The 13,688-nt window shown below is 46.5% G+C and overlaps 1 protein-coding gene across 2 annotated transcripts in view; it reads left to right on the forward strand.

Annotated features, from left to right (window-relative positions):
- Positions 1 to 13,688, forward strand: part of RIMS4 (regulating synaptic membrane exocytosis 4) — a 95,003-nt gene that overhangs the window by 73,439 nt on the left and 7,876 nt on the right. Inside the window, exons 3-6 of one of the 2 annotated variants that reach the window (XR_003091726.1) lie at positions 9,251 to 9,363; positions 9,982 to 10,083; positions 10,325 to 10,464; positions 12,709 to 12,980. Coding sequence is in view for 1 of the 2 variants with exons in the window: in XM_006016673.2 (XP_006016735.1) it covers positions 9,251 to 9,363; positions 9,982 to 10,083; positions 10,325 to 10,464 (355 nt within the window). In the remaining variant the exon portion in view is untranslated. The remainder of the gene's footprint in view (positions 1 to 9,250; positions 9,364 to 9,981; positions 10,084 to 10,324; positions 10,465 to 12,708; positions 12,981 to 13,688) is intronic. The other variant, XM_006016673.2, reaches the window with a different exon arrangement.

Consider the following 13,688-nt stretch of genomic DNA (forward strand, 5'->3'; position numbering starts at 1 on the left):
TCTCTTGAGAAATATTATGTATGGAGAAGATGAGTTTCACAGCCCCAGCACCATTGTGTCTCGAACAAGGGCCATATCAGGAGCAAGGGTTCTTTATTACATATACTTATCATACACAACACAAATGCATGCTTTTTGAGAAATTCTCTGTAGTCAGTGAAAAATATTAATATCCAAAGCCACTATGGAAAACACATTCTGTATTTTCTCCAAGTAATATTTTACTTGCATTTAAGGTTTCGAGTTGATAGCAAGTCCCCCTGTGCATGTAGTATGTGTCAATAAATCCTGGAAAAGTACAGAATAAAATGCCATCTGAAACTAAAATGTTTCAGAATATGCCAAGAGATGACTGCCTATAATCTAAATAGTTCAGAAGTTGTCTCCTCAACTAGCTTGTCTATCATTTGTACCAGATTCCCTGATCTTCCACAGCATCACTCTAATTGTGTGGCGCTCTGACTTCATGGTTCCACTAGTTTGAGGCCAGTGGAGGATGATGAAGAAGTGGATGCTAGGCCTGCTCTTTTACTCCCATCTCTTGATTTAAAATCAGACCAGCTCTTCTGGCTCTTCAGAGCTCACTTAATCAGCTACTATCATTTGAATTAATTTTGTTTTTATCATTTTAAAACAAGTAAGTGATGACTGGTGGCTAAATGGGAACAGATTCTGTGTCTTGGAAGCCCTAATTATGTGGGATGGTGTACCTCCTTTTCCACCATTGGACAAAGTCCAAGTATAAGGATACATTGCCTTTATGGAATACCCCACTTACTGGGGGTTCCCTGGTTATAATGGTTCTCCATTTCAGCCCAGGGCACAGGAAACCTAGTCAGGATATGTTGTGTTATAACTCTTCTGTGCTTGGCATAGCTGCAAGGATAAGGCAATTACAAGCTGGTGCAATTCACGGCACCCCTCTGGTTGCTCTACGTCATGGAGGAGGCTCTGCAAGCCTCTGACAAAGGACAAAATTAGGGAGGCTCCAGTGTGTTATACTCGTAGTCAGTGAGTAACAATTAGGGGTGCTTATGCAAGGGGTGGAAAGAAAGAGCCAGGATATATGATCTACAAGGTCTCTGCAAGATAAAAACCGCTGGCACTTGCATTAACATAATGACAGCACCTGGCACACAAGATCCCAGAAGTGTTTTTAAAATAGATTTGAAAAGAGGTCACAAGCTCCACATGGACAAGAAGAGAAAGTAATGATATGTTTTCCCTAAAAGTGGCTGTCCTGGGATGCATTCAGCATACTAATGCACAACACACCATAGATGGAGGAAAGGAGAGAAAAAGCAGAGTCACACGCACAAGTCATCCAATGCTGCAGATTTTCTTCAAGCCACTCTTTATTGAAGCTGGCATGAAGTAGTCGTTCAGACCACTCTTATTCCTCAAACCAGCTTCCAAAAAGCAGTTCAGGATGATCTGAACATATTTGATGGGCCTAGCAAAGAAAGAATTGCCTTTTGACCAACTTGTGCTTGACTGGGAAGGGCACAAAACAGACTGCCTTATGCTGGGCTGTGCAAAACATGTGAACACTGAGGCAAAGAGGGGGAGATTCAGACTCCATCAGTGACTGACAGAAATTTGTGGGCCATATTTAAACTGTGCTAAAGAGGGCAGACATCAGTTGCCCTCATCGCTGGTATAGGAATGTAGTCTGCAAAGACTGTTGCAAAGATTTTCATATTCAGGTAGATCCTTGCCTGTGTGAAATGTGCTATTACAGTCCTGAGTGGCATACACAGTTACTAGAACCGCACATAGAAATCATGAGCATTTGTGTGCACACACATTACTACAAAAATAACTAATTTGCACATGCACTTACTCCATTTGCTAAGCCAGTAACAGCAATTAAATGCACATGCATTCTATACCTAACTTCGTTGCAGATCTGTCTACGAAGATGATAATGCTGCCTGGCATTGTAGGAACATGGAACATTGTGCTTTAAGTAGCATGGTCTCAACCTGTGTCCATACGATCTTGTCTCCCTCTAGTGGGTGCTCCAGTAGCTGTAATGACAGCTGTTTACTGTAAGTGAATGAGATTTAGCTGTTTTGGGGTTTGTCTATATGGCAGTCACAGTGACATCAGTCTGGCCATAGAGTCCTGCAATTTGGCGTCGGCTAATTTTCTTTGCTTTTCCAGAGGTTTTGTAGTCTGCACTAAGCTTTGTGCCATTGTGTGCCCGCTGTCAATACCTGAACTAGCTAATTTAAAGTGAGCTCAGTTTTGTCTACGCAACAGTGCGATCACTACAGTATAGACTTACCTTAGATCAGTGGGGGCTGAATTTACTAGCAGGCATGCCATAAAGTGAGCGCTGCTCCCTCCCTAAGTGCTAGTCCAATCCCCCTCTCCTGCTCAACCAGTTACTCTGTTCTCTCCTCCCTGCTCTGTCTGCCACTGTGTTCCCTACTAGGCCTGTGCGAAGGGGCTAGTATTTGCTTTGGATTCAGCCAATTCGGTGATTCGAATCACTGTCCTGATTCTATTCAGCCGAATCTGATTCGCAGGTTTGGCTGCTGCCGAATCTCTGAATCAGCCAGGCCAGGCCCCTCCCCCAGCCCAGCAATGGCTGCCCCGCCTGCCCCAGCTCCCAGCACTTGGGGGGAAAAAAGCCCCAGCTCAGCAGGTGCTGACAGGCTGGGGGGTGATCCCCACTGCCCCCCAGTGGGGGGCTCTGCACAAGCCCCCAAAGGCTCCCCGCTCCCGCTCCGACGGGTGCCCCGCCCAGGCCAGCTCCAGCCTTTTAAGAAAAAACCCCTGAAGTAACCCTGGGACTCACTGCTCCTGCCGGCAAGGGCGATCACTGCTGCCCCACGCCATGTGGGGGCTCTGCAGGAGCCCCCAAAGCCCCAAGGCTGCACCAGGAGTGGTGAGTCCTGGGGCTTTTCTTGGCTTCTTTTTCTTAAAGGGCCATAGCCCCGGCAGGTGGAGCAGCTGTGTGTTGGAGGGGGGGGCGGCGGGGGAGCAAGGGAGGGGTCAGGGGGGCCCCCCATGCAGCATGGGGCAGCGGGGATTGGGGTTGGGGTGGCCGGCAGGGGTCCCCCTTTAGTTCCCTCCCGCAGGCCTCCTCCACCGCCTCTAGTACTTACCAGCTCGGAGTGGCTGTAGCTCCGTGCTGCAGCCACCAGGGACTGCCCAAATCATCGAAGCTCTCCAAATCTTTGCCAAAGATTCAGAGAGCTTTGAATCACATCGGACCTTTAAATTGGTCCCCTGATTTGATTCTGGCCGGCAGGGGTCCCCCTTTAGTTCCCTCCCGCAGGCCTCCTCCACCGCCTCTAGTACTTACCAGCTCGGAGTGGCTGTAGCTCCGTGCTGCAGCCACCAGGGACTGCCCAAATCATCGAAGCTCTCCAAATCTTTGCCAAAGATTCAGAGAGCTTTGAATCACATCGGACCTTTAAATTGGTCCCCTGATTTGATTCGGATTTGGAGATTCGGCCACCGGATTGGGCTGAATCTCCTCTGAATCAAATTGCTACCCGAAGCGTCACACAGCCCTACTCCCTGCCAGATCTCCTGTGTCACAAAAAGGGTCTGTGTATGCCACCTGTGGCATGTGTGCTGCAGGTTGGCCACCCCTGCCTCTGACTTTTCTGTTGACTTATTGTTAGACGCACCAAATGGTAGAGGTTTGTGTTGAAGACCCCAGCATCAATGCTGACTAATATTCCTGATGTTTTTCTGCACGTAGCCTTGGTTTGTTCTGGTTCATCTCCCTTCTCTTGAAGACTGTTGCAGCCAAGAGTTCTGTTAAGTCCTTGAGCAGGACTGCACGCGGGGTAACCCCATCAGTATAGCACAGCTCAACATCTGCCCAGCAGGTGCTGCTTCCCAGGCCTGATGGTGTACCTACCTGTATGCCACTGAAGGAATCAAGTTCCATTCACTCCAATCTCATTAAAAGGCAGTCATAACCAAAGGAGCCAGTTCAGGGTGGGAGCAAAAGGCCATGAAAGAGGCAAAGCATCCCCCTTTTTTGTCACAGGACTGGAATGCAGCTTCATCTCTTGTATTGTTCATCCAAAGACTAGTCTTTTTCTTCCAGTCTTGTGAAAATGCTGACAAATGATACCTGTTAATCTTTTTTATATACTGTTCCTTGTCAGGAAGAGCAGGTGCTGTGGCAACACCTCCATTCTTCCTGGCCCCAGGGACCTCACTCATTATAGCAGCCACAGTTTTGAGGCAACTGAGAAATGCGGCCTCCCTTACTCCTAACAGCTGTTTTTAGCAGTTTCTTCACTTGTTGGGCTGAGCAGCAAACAAAAAAATCAACACATTATTTGGCGATGGACAAACAATGGTATTTTCTTGTATCTAAATTAAGAGGGGATTTTCATGCAGTGAATGATACCTGAATTTTGAATATCAAATGGAAACAAAAGAATCCTGATGGGTCCATTTTATAAATAGTATGACAATAAAGCTGGAGCTGCTGCCTCCCAAGAAAATGGAATGATGCCATGCCCTGTTCTGCGTGAAGCCCACAGGCTAAGAAAGGGAGAGGGTGCAACATGTGTAGAGGATATAGAAGGGAAGGTGACTTTAAGACTCTATATACCCGCTCTGCTGGATTTGAGAGGAGAAAAAGTGATGCCAGAGCTGAGGCCTATTCAGCAATGGGATCATAAAGGTGTTTCAGGATCATTCCTGCCTGTGTGAAAACCATCTGTTGGCTGTAGCCCAAGATGGAGTTTCTTCTTTCATGTGAAGCTGACCCATTTGTGAACCTGTGTTCCTGCCAATGCTCCCAATGTGTAATAATTTAGTTGGAGAAACTATAGCTGAATCAAGGGCAGGGGGAGAGAAACAGCCGGATTTTGTCAAACAACTGGCAGGAAAGTCATCTGCCAAGTGCACTGTGTACTGTGAGGTAGCAAATAAGAGGGAGAGAGAACTCCGAGGACCAATGAGCCTGAATTTTAAAGACCTGATTGATGTCTTGAGCTGTCTGCCTGAAATTGTGTCTGCTCTCAGGGTTAGAAGGAGGAACTGAGTGAAGCAAAGCATTTTTAAAATGCTCCATCCTACAGATTTTTAGAATGATGCTGCAAGGCAGCCCTGCCACATACTACAAAATAGACCTGGTACATATGAGCAAATGGATATGGCTCCGGCTCTGTCGTGGTTCTTCAGTTCAGAACCTAAGTAGGTCACCCAGACCTTCTCTGTCTGAGGGTGCAGGCCTCCAGCTAAACCATTTTAATTTGCTTCACAAACCTGGATTTGAGAGCTCCAGGTGACCATTCTCCCCTGAGAGCACAGATGCTGCAATCCCACTGCTGTGTTTAGAATCTGTGCACAGTCTTCCCAGAAGCTGCAGTTCAAGCTGAATCCTGAGAAAGGAAGGGGTTTGTTCTCATTTATCTCAGCCTAACATCTGGCATCATTTTGGGGTGTTTTTATTTTCCAAATGTCAGCAAAGCTTCTCAAGTTACCATTTAAGCAACTGAGTTTCTACAGCTCAATGAGCTAACTTTTTGAAAGCCCTTACTTTAGCTGATATGGTTAATGGCTGGGTGCAGATCTTCTCTTTCCTCGGGCTTGATAACTTTCCAGAGAGCTATATTTTCTCCTCTCCTCTGTGGAGTGGCTGTTCATGAGGTTTCATGTTGCTTTCCCAATCAGGAGTTAGGCTTTTCATCCCAGGATTTTTGGCAACATCTAAATTGCAGTGTTCAGAAATCACTTGGAGCCAAGGAGGCTGACAGATGTCTGGTTCCTGCAGCATGTGTGTTCCAATAGCATGTCATAACATGAGCCTCTGCACAGCAAAACATAGCCCAGAACCTCTCAGAGACACTACTGCTTCCCCCACAGAACAGAACAACACTTAGCAAGTCCTTAGTGAAGGTACTTGGTGAAGATACTCGCCTGCAAGGGCTGAGTATAGTATCTTACTGCTGTGGATAGCCTTGTTGGCTTTAATGGTACTGTCCAGGGCCAGCAGAAGGATCTTAGGGTCCCAGAACACTCCTATAACTAATCAATTCGCTACTTCATAGGAGATAGGCAGAAATGCAGGCTCAGCCTCAGCCAAGAGGACAAAGGCTAGGGCAGCATGGCACTCAGACAGCTTCAGTTTAGGTAGGGTGGGTTGGGGGCAGTGGCCACTGAGGGGGAGCAAGTAGTTTCTGGGCAGTGAGTGGAAAGCCTGCTAAAGATTCGAGCACTGCAGAGAAGGTAGCTTACATGGCAGGAGGTCCTGGATTACTCCTGAATAGCAGAAACAACAGATAGAAGAGAGGGCTCTGGATCCTCCAGTTTCTGTAACACCAGAGGCTGGAATATGTCTAGGCTGCTGACTGAGCCGTGGACAGTTTGGTGTTGGGAACCTCTCCCATTTCCACAAGACAGTCTATCATGCAGTTTATTTGCCTTCTCCCTACATGATCAGAATCATGGGCAGACCTTTGTCTCATGATGGGACTCCCAACCCTGAGTCCCTATTCCTGTGGGTGTAACAGCTGCCATTTTACTCCCAGTACCATTTACTGTGTCTGTACAGGACTGGACCCAACACAGATTTAGCATATCTATCCTATTCTCTGCTCACTGCAGCACTAACCTGGAAAAGTGCTGCATCAGAGCAGAGCAAACAAATTCCAGACTCCAGCATACCTGGGAAAAGAAAGCCAGGGAATACTGTTGTAGCAGGCTTACCTTTTCGGAGCTTGGGTTGAGTCCCAGGATCGAGGGTCTGCTGTTTGATTGGTGGAGCCCGCCCACCAATCTGGAGGCAGCACAAGGGAAGCAATGCCCCACCCTTTTCCAAAGGGAGGGGGCAAGGAGCAGCTGGACCTGGATGGAAACTGCACCAGCCAGGTCCGGAGAACTTTGGGGGTGGAGCCCGTGAAGAGGATAAAAGGGGAGCGTGCTCAGCAGGCTGGAGAAGAGATGCAGGGAGGGACTTAAAAAGAGTGGAGTGAGAAAAGCTGGGGAGCTCTTCCCCTGCAGGCAATAGGCCCAAGGCTCCTGAAGCCATTACTGGAGGAGCAGCCTTGGGAGCAGTGCAAGACTGCTTGGGCTATGGACGGTGTCCAGGGATGGTGCATGGAGACCCAACCCTGGGAGCAGCATGAGACCACTCATGCCCATCACGGTACACAGTTTGGTGTGCAGAGTCCAGGCTTTGGGAGTTGCAAGTGGCAGTTTGAGCCTTCAACCCCAGCAGGTGTCTGGACGTCATGGTGTGCATTTCGGCACATAGCGTTAGGGCTCTGGGAGCCGTGAGCAGTAGCTCAAGCCTGCAACCCTGGAGGGCTGGCAGGTCCCACGGTGCACAGTGCAGCGCATGGGCCCAGGCCCTGGGAGCTACAGCAGGGAGGCATAGGTCCATAACTCCGGCAGGTGGCCAGGCAGGGAGGCACGCGAGTGGTGCATGGAGAGCCGGCCCTGGGAGCAGCTCGTGGCTGCTCAGGTTAGCCCCAGCTCTGGGCCAGATAACCAGAGCCCCGCAGTGTGGCTCAGCATTAAACTAGAAGAGCCCTGGGGCCCTGAGCAGGGCCCGGGAAGGGGAAAGACGCCTGGCGTGAGGCTGGGGAACTGGAGCCAGTGAGGGCTTAGCTCCCTTAGGAGCTCCCTGGGTGCCCAACGCAGGGCACAGGGCCCAGAGGGAAGAACCCTCAACTTCAGGCCAATGGCTCCAGGAGGCCTGAGATGGTGTGGGGACACAGAGGCCAGATCGATAGCCCCCAGAGGAAGGACCATGAATTACTGTCTGTTTGCGAGGTCAGAGATGCTCATTCAGTTACGTGTGTACTATTACATGTATTACGAGTTATTGTGGTAGCACTCGCTGTGGTTTGTTTGGTTAAGTTCTTACTCATAAGAAGAAAAAATACTCCCAGCAGGCTGATGACTGGTCTGCAAATAGCTAATAAGAGGTGAAACCTTAACCTAAAATTAACACCCTTCTAGGTAAATGGAAATTTTAAAAATCATCTTTCAAATGTAAATGATTTACATTTGTGACTGACTAAACGATGCATGTAAGTGAAGTCCCCAGCCCTGTTACTCTCCCTTAGTTCCTTTTTTAACTTGATTTGTTCTGATTTGAGATATAAGCATTTGTGAATATTTGGCCCTTATCACAGATTTGTAAGAAACTGATTTTAAGAAGCAGTGACCTGTATTGTGAAGCTGCTAAGGTATGTCCCTTTCAGGGATGTGTGAAAAAGTGCAAGGGATTCATAATTATCTGACATTCATGTGCAGAGAAGATTGTTCAAAAAAAGTATAACCAGACTGGGAATCTATGGAATGCAAATCAGGCCTTATCTACCAGGGCTCCATAGGCAACTGTGTCAGTGGTGCTGGCAGAAAGCCTGAGTGCAAAGAGAGCACACCAGCATAAGCCTTGATTTGTACCCATGCAGGTCACGCTGGCTTGCCCTATGTCCATGTTATATGTTTTTGCCAGGGACTAAAAACTGCAGGACAGCCTCAGGTGCCTTACAAATAGATCCTGATCACAAATCTGCCTTCTTTAGCAGCTCCATTTTTTTGCTGCAGTAATATATGGCCCACACTCCATCTGGGGTTTGAGGGCACCATCTGTGAGTTCTATGCATGCATTTTAGGATTCAGGCTTCATTCTTGAGGTCATTTCAGATGCCTTTACTGAATAAAAACAGGATGGTGCATTTGATTAATGCTACAAAATGTACTTTTCTCACCACTCTGGGCCCCTCTGGGTCAAAAAAAGGTATATTGCTTTGGGGTGGGTGTGCATGGGCTTGCACTTGCCATGACTTTGCAAAATAAATGGAGAATTCAGTCATTTGGCCATGTTTTTTTGGTACCTCCCACCCCCAACTTTACATTTAACCCACGCTCCAAAAGATGGACAATCACCAGGAAACAAATTGCAAGTTGACCCAGAGGCTGTCCAAGTTTTAATGCTAATGAAGGGGTTGAAGGGAAGCCCCTAACCCTGAGAGAGCAGGGTGGGGTTTTTGTTCCCTAGGTGCTTAATCACAGAAAAACAAATGTTGCAGTAATGGCATTGGCTAACTGCTCCAGCCTTAATAAGTTGCAGGGGAAGGGGATTTTATATGGATCACGTGTAGCTAGACGGCATGGAAACCCATGGGTTCTGAAAGTGCAAAGTCTATGTTGATAGCATCCATTTTAGGCGTATAGTAAAGCAGGCTGTTTAATCACAGGGTCATTTTAAAGCACTAAACTAATGAGTTGCCAAAATCAATTTCTCTTGCAGCCTGAATTTCAGTGGAGTCCATCTGGCATCTGCTGGGCAGTTTAGTGACTTCCTGGGGAGTATGGGTCCTGCACAATTTGTTGGTCGTCAGACCTTGGCCACCACCTCCATGGGTAAGGAACATGAAGGCATAAGTTAGTTTACAATGAATACTGCATGTACTGTTCCCACAAGCCACCCCCTGATCTGCTCAGCACCTGCTCTTTTTTAGGTTAAATAAAATGTGCTTGGCTGTTAGGTTTTGGTGATTAGCGTCTTACTGTTTTACTGCTACATTAGCAATATCTTTCCTTATTCCTACAATGTCCTTCAAGTATGAAAGGCCTGACCTAGATTTACTGTGCATCCAGCCAGTGTATCCTGTGCATCTTCATAATTCTCTGATTCTCTGAAGCATGTAAACTCCCTAAGGATTTTCTTATGGTGCATCAAAATTCCATTTTCAAAAGCATGAATGTAATTCTAGGTGCCTCTGTTTTGGACAGATTAGAGGCTATATGTCACTTTGGAAACAATTAGCCTGACTGACTAGGGCTGTGATTGAAGGGCTGCAATTAGAGGCCACTTTTGCAAATGTGGGCTTGAATCACCACTGAGTTACTTCAGAGTAATGCAGGGGAAATCAGGCACTTGGACCTATATTTTTATTAAGTGGTCTGTTAGCACTCAAACTTGTTAAAATGTGCCCTGTGTCTCTGATTCTGTCTAAATGTTTTTGGCTTGTTGTTCAGGGGATGTGGAAATTGGCTTGCAGGAGCGAAATGGACATCTAGAAGTGGATATCATACAGGCCCGAGGACTAACTCCAAAGCCTGGCTCCAAAACTCTTCCAGGTATGTGAGTGTTTTGGCCTGCTTGAAGTCACTGACAGCCACCTGAACCCCTGCCTTCTGAGTTGTGTCTCAGTAGGTAGAATAATGGTCCTGGCCTAGCACATTTCTACTCTATACATTTTCTTGAAAATAAGATGGAATGAACAGTGAATTCTTTGGTTGCTGCAAGATGCTGTTTTCACAGCTGACAGCAGAGAAAGCTGTATCTCATCAACTCTGTGACTGCCTGTTTTTCTTTCAGCTGCTTACATCAAGGCTTATCTATTAGAAAATGGAGTGTGCATTGCCAAAAAGAAGACAAAAGTGGCTCGCAAATCATTAGACCCACTATACAATCAGGTGTTACTGTTTGCCGAGAGCCCGCAAGGCAAAGTATTACAGGTAAGATGAGCAGCTCTGGGAATGACAAGAACCAGGTCTTCCCCTGTCTACGCTTGGCCACTGCCACAATGTACTGAGTTTAAAGAATCAGAGTATTTGAGAACAATGGGGAAAATATTTATGAATAGAAAACTTACTAAATCAAACACACTCAATCTAAACTTGATTAACACAGTATGAATAAACCCCCCTACTGAGTATAGCAGGGCATGTCTACATGAGATGTTTACTGCACAGTTGACTAATTAACTCCACAGTAAACATCTCAGCATCTACACGTGCACTCCGATTAGGGCACATGAAACCAATACATTCTGCAGCAGGGTAGCACTTGTAAATACAAGTACTATCCTGCTGCGGAGTTTTTTGTGTGCAGCAACACATATAGATGCTGATCTGGCTGGCTGGGGTACAGGGTGCTTCAATGCTGGGGCTGCTTGCTGACTAGCCCTGCATTCAAGCACCCTCGTGCCCCAGCCAGCCCCTCCTGCAACACATTGAGCCTAGTCAAAGCAGCTCTGGGTTGGCAGGCTGACCCCCAGCAAAATGTGCTATGGTAAAGGTGTACATGCAGCTGCACTCCCAGGAGCTTCCTGGAAGCAATAAACTGCAGAGAAATAAGCTTTGCAGTTTATTGCTGCCCTCTAATGGCACATGTAGATGGACCCACAGAGAACTAATATAATGATTATTTTTTCAGTTGCCCTCTATAGCTATAAACCCTGTTGTATAACACCGGCATTTGGTTCTACTAATAAAATATTCACTTTTTCCCATTGCCGGGTCTATAGTATATGAATGAGTAGCATGCATGTGTGTAAGCTAAGGTTTATTTTCTTTGTTTATATAAATGAAGTTTGTAGAATCCGCCAGAACTATCTCCTGATCAAATGTCTTGTCTGCTTCCACATTTGTCTTTTACTGCCATATCCTTGCAGCTCTAAAATGCCCACTTTTAATATTTCAACAGCTTTTGGGGGAAGAAAATGTTTTTTATTGTCAATTATCCTCTACTTGTATTACATGCAATCAATCCTGGCTAATGGTTTGCTGGAAACATTGCTGTGCTGGACTTCAAGTTTCTGCTGCTTATCTCCACTGAAGGGGAGAATACTGCTATCCAGTCAGATCCCAGATGTAAATGAATTGATCCTGGTTCTTACTGGTTAGAAGGAGTTTTCTCTTTCAGATAGTATATGCAGGTATCTGCTGATTAATTAACTAATTAGGGATCTGATTTCCCACTTTTCCAGCCAAGTAAGGGCCATGCAAGCAACATTTTAGCAAAGGAATGAGACCTGTATTTTGATTTGCGTGGGGTTGGGTCTCGTTTAGCCTCTTCTCCTGAGACTGGTTCACAGCTGGGCTGTCATGAACACACTGCCTCTGGGTGAATCTAACCCTGAGCTGCTTCATCTGCATTGCTCCCCTGCAACAGGGGTGTGTATGGGTCGGAGGTAGGAGTGAGGTAGCCAAACCTGGGCTACAGTAAGGATTGTTTTAATATAATCCAGGGAAAAAGGTCAGCCAGTGGAGATCGAAGTGGACCTGAATGTAGTGGGCTAATAACAGCCTTGTCTCGCATAAGACACTGCCTCTATGTGGCACAGGTACTTAACTCCATGTAGAAAGAGGCAATAGTCCAGCTGCTTCTGGGGGAGACCTTCTAGATGTACATAACATTGTCTATTCTGACTTGATCTCAGCTTCAGAAGTTCAGTTTGATTGTTGACCTTTGCCTTGGTCAGAGTTGCCCTCCGTAATGGTAAATCCTGGTTTATCCACACCCTGTGGGTGACTGGGTGTGTCATTCAATTAACCTAAGCTCCAGTTTCTGAATATTTGTGCTCAGTGCTGGTGGGTTCAGGGAAAATCACTGGGGAACCAGTAGCAAACCAAGAAAGCCACCAAAAATCTGTACTTGAAGATATTTCATGTGCAGCACTGTTAGCTATGTTGGGGGTAGGACTGTGGGAGTAGTGTACTCTGAGCTAGGTGCTGCTAAGCAGGGGGGCCAGGCACATCCCTCAGTGGCGTTGCTGTACCCAGTCCCATTTACATTGATAACTGTTTAAAACACTGTAATGCATCACTGCAGCTTATTCAAAGAGAATAAAAAGTGGGTTACACTCTGTACCTTGCATTCACCTCAGCCAAACTACTTGACTCCAGTGCCTAGCTCCCTAAATAAAGCTTTGACTTTTAATCTGGCCTGTATTTTTTCCCTCCTCCTCATTGATACAGATAAGGCAGCAGCTTCAGCTTACACTGAGAGAAAGCTGCACTGTGCTGCTAACACAGGGAGTAGGGGAAGAGGAGGTTAAGAATTAGCCACAAGTCACCATTCACCTTCATCACCATCACCATGATGCTCATCCTCTCGTCTTCGGAACAAAGACCTCACTTTGAACTCACCTGTGTCTTGAGCCAAATAGGTCATGCACAGGTTCCCAGTGTGTTTTCTGCCGATGCTGCTTGCTGTGCCTGTTTCACCCTCCACTGGTCTCCATTGTGTTGTAAGTGTGATTCAGCTTTCACCTTGGCTTGTCTTACCACTTATTTCTAGACCTTCCTCTTAGCATTCAAGCCTTCCCTCCTAGCATGTTACCCTTTCCATTCTTGTGATGCCACATGCATCTTGTATCGCTAGGCCAACTTGCCAAGGCTAAGCTTCTGCCTTGTCACCGTGTGAGTAACCATGTCTCATCACCATATGCATGTTGCACAAAGGCAGTGTTTGCTCTTCATGCTGCCATTTAACTCTCTGTAAGCCAATGCCCCACCTTGGTTTTTCTGTTCAATACAAGCATTCTGTCTTCTCTCTGCAAGCCTCTTCTGGCCTGCTTATTTAGTCAAGCTCCACTGTAATGCCTGGAAAGAGAGAATTTCAAATGTTTATATAAACAAACACATTACCCCCCTGAACAACCATGAGATTTGCATGGATATCAGAGTAGGGGATGTGCCATGCTAAGTGCTCAACAAATTCCTTTATCTGTCACCAGAGGCAAAGACTTTTGTGGGTGATGTCTTTTATTGGACCAGTTGCATGGTTGGGATAAAGTTAGACAAGCTTTTAAATGCAAAGCTTTCTTCATCAGGTCACCCTCATTTATCTGTCACCCTCATTCATATTGCATAGGACCTTGTACCATGAGTAGTTCCACCAATTATAGTGGGAGTAGTCATGGTACAGCTTCCTGTGAGTAAGTATATCACATCTG

The sequence above is a fragment of the Alligator sinensis genome, unplaced genomic scaffold, assembly GCF_000455745.1.
Source record: "Alligator sinensis unplaced genomic scaffold, ASM45574v1 scaffold76_1, whole genome shotgun sequence".
In the NCBI taxonomy this organism is placed as follows: Eukaryota; Metazoa; Chordata; order Crocodylia; family Alligatoridae; genus Alligator; species Alligator sinensis.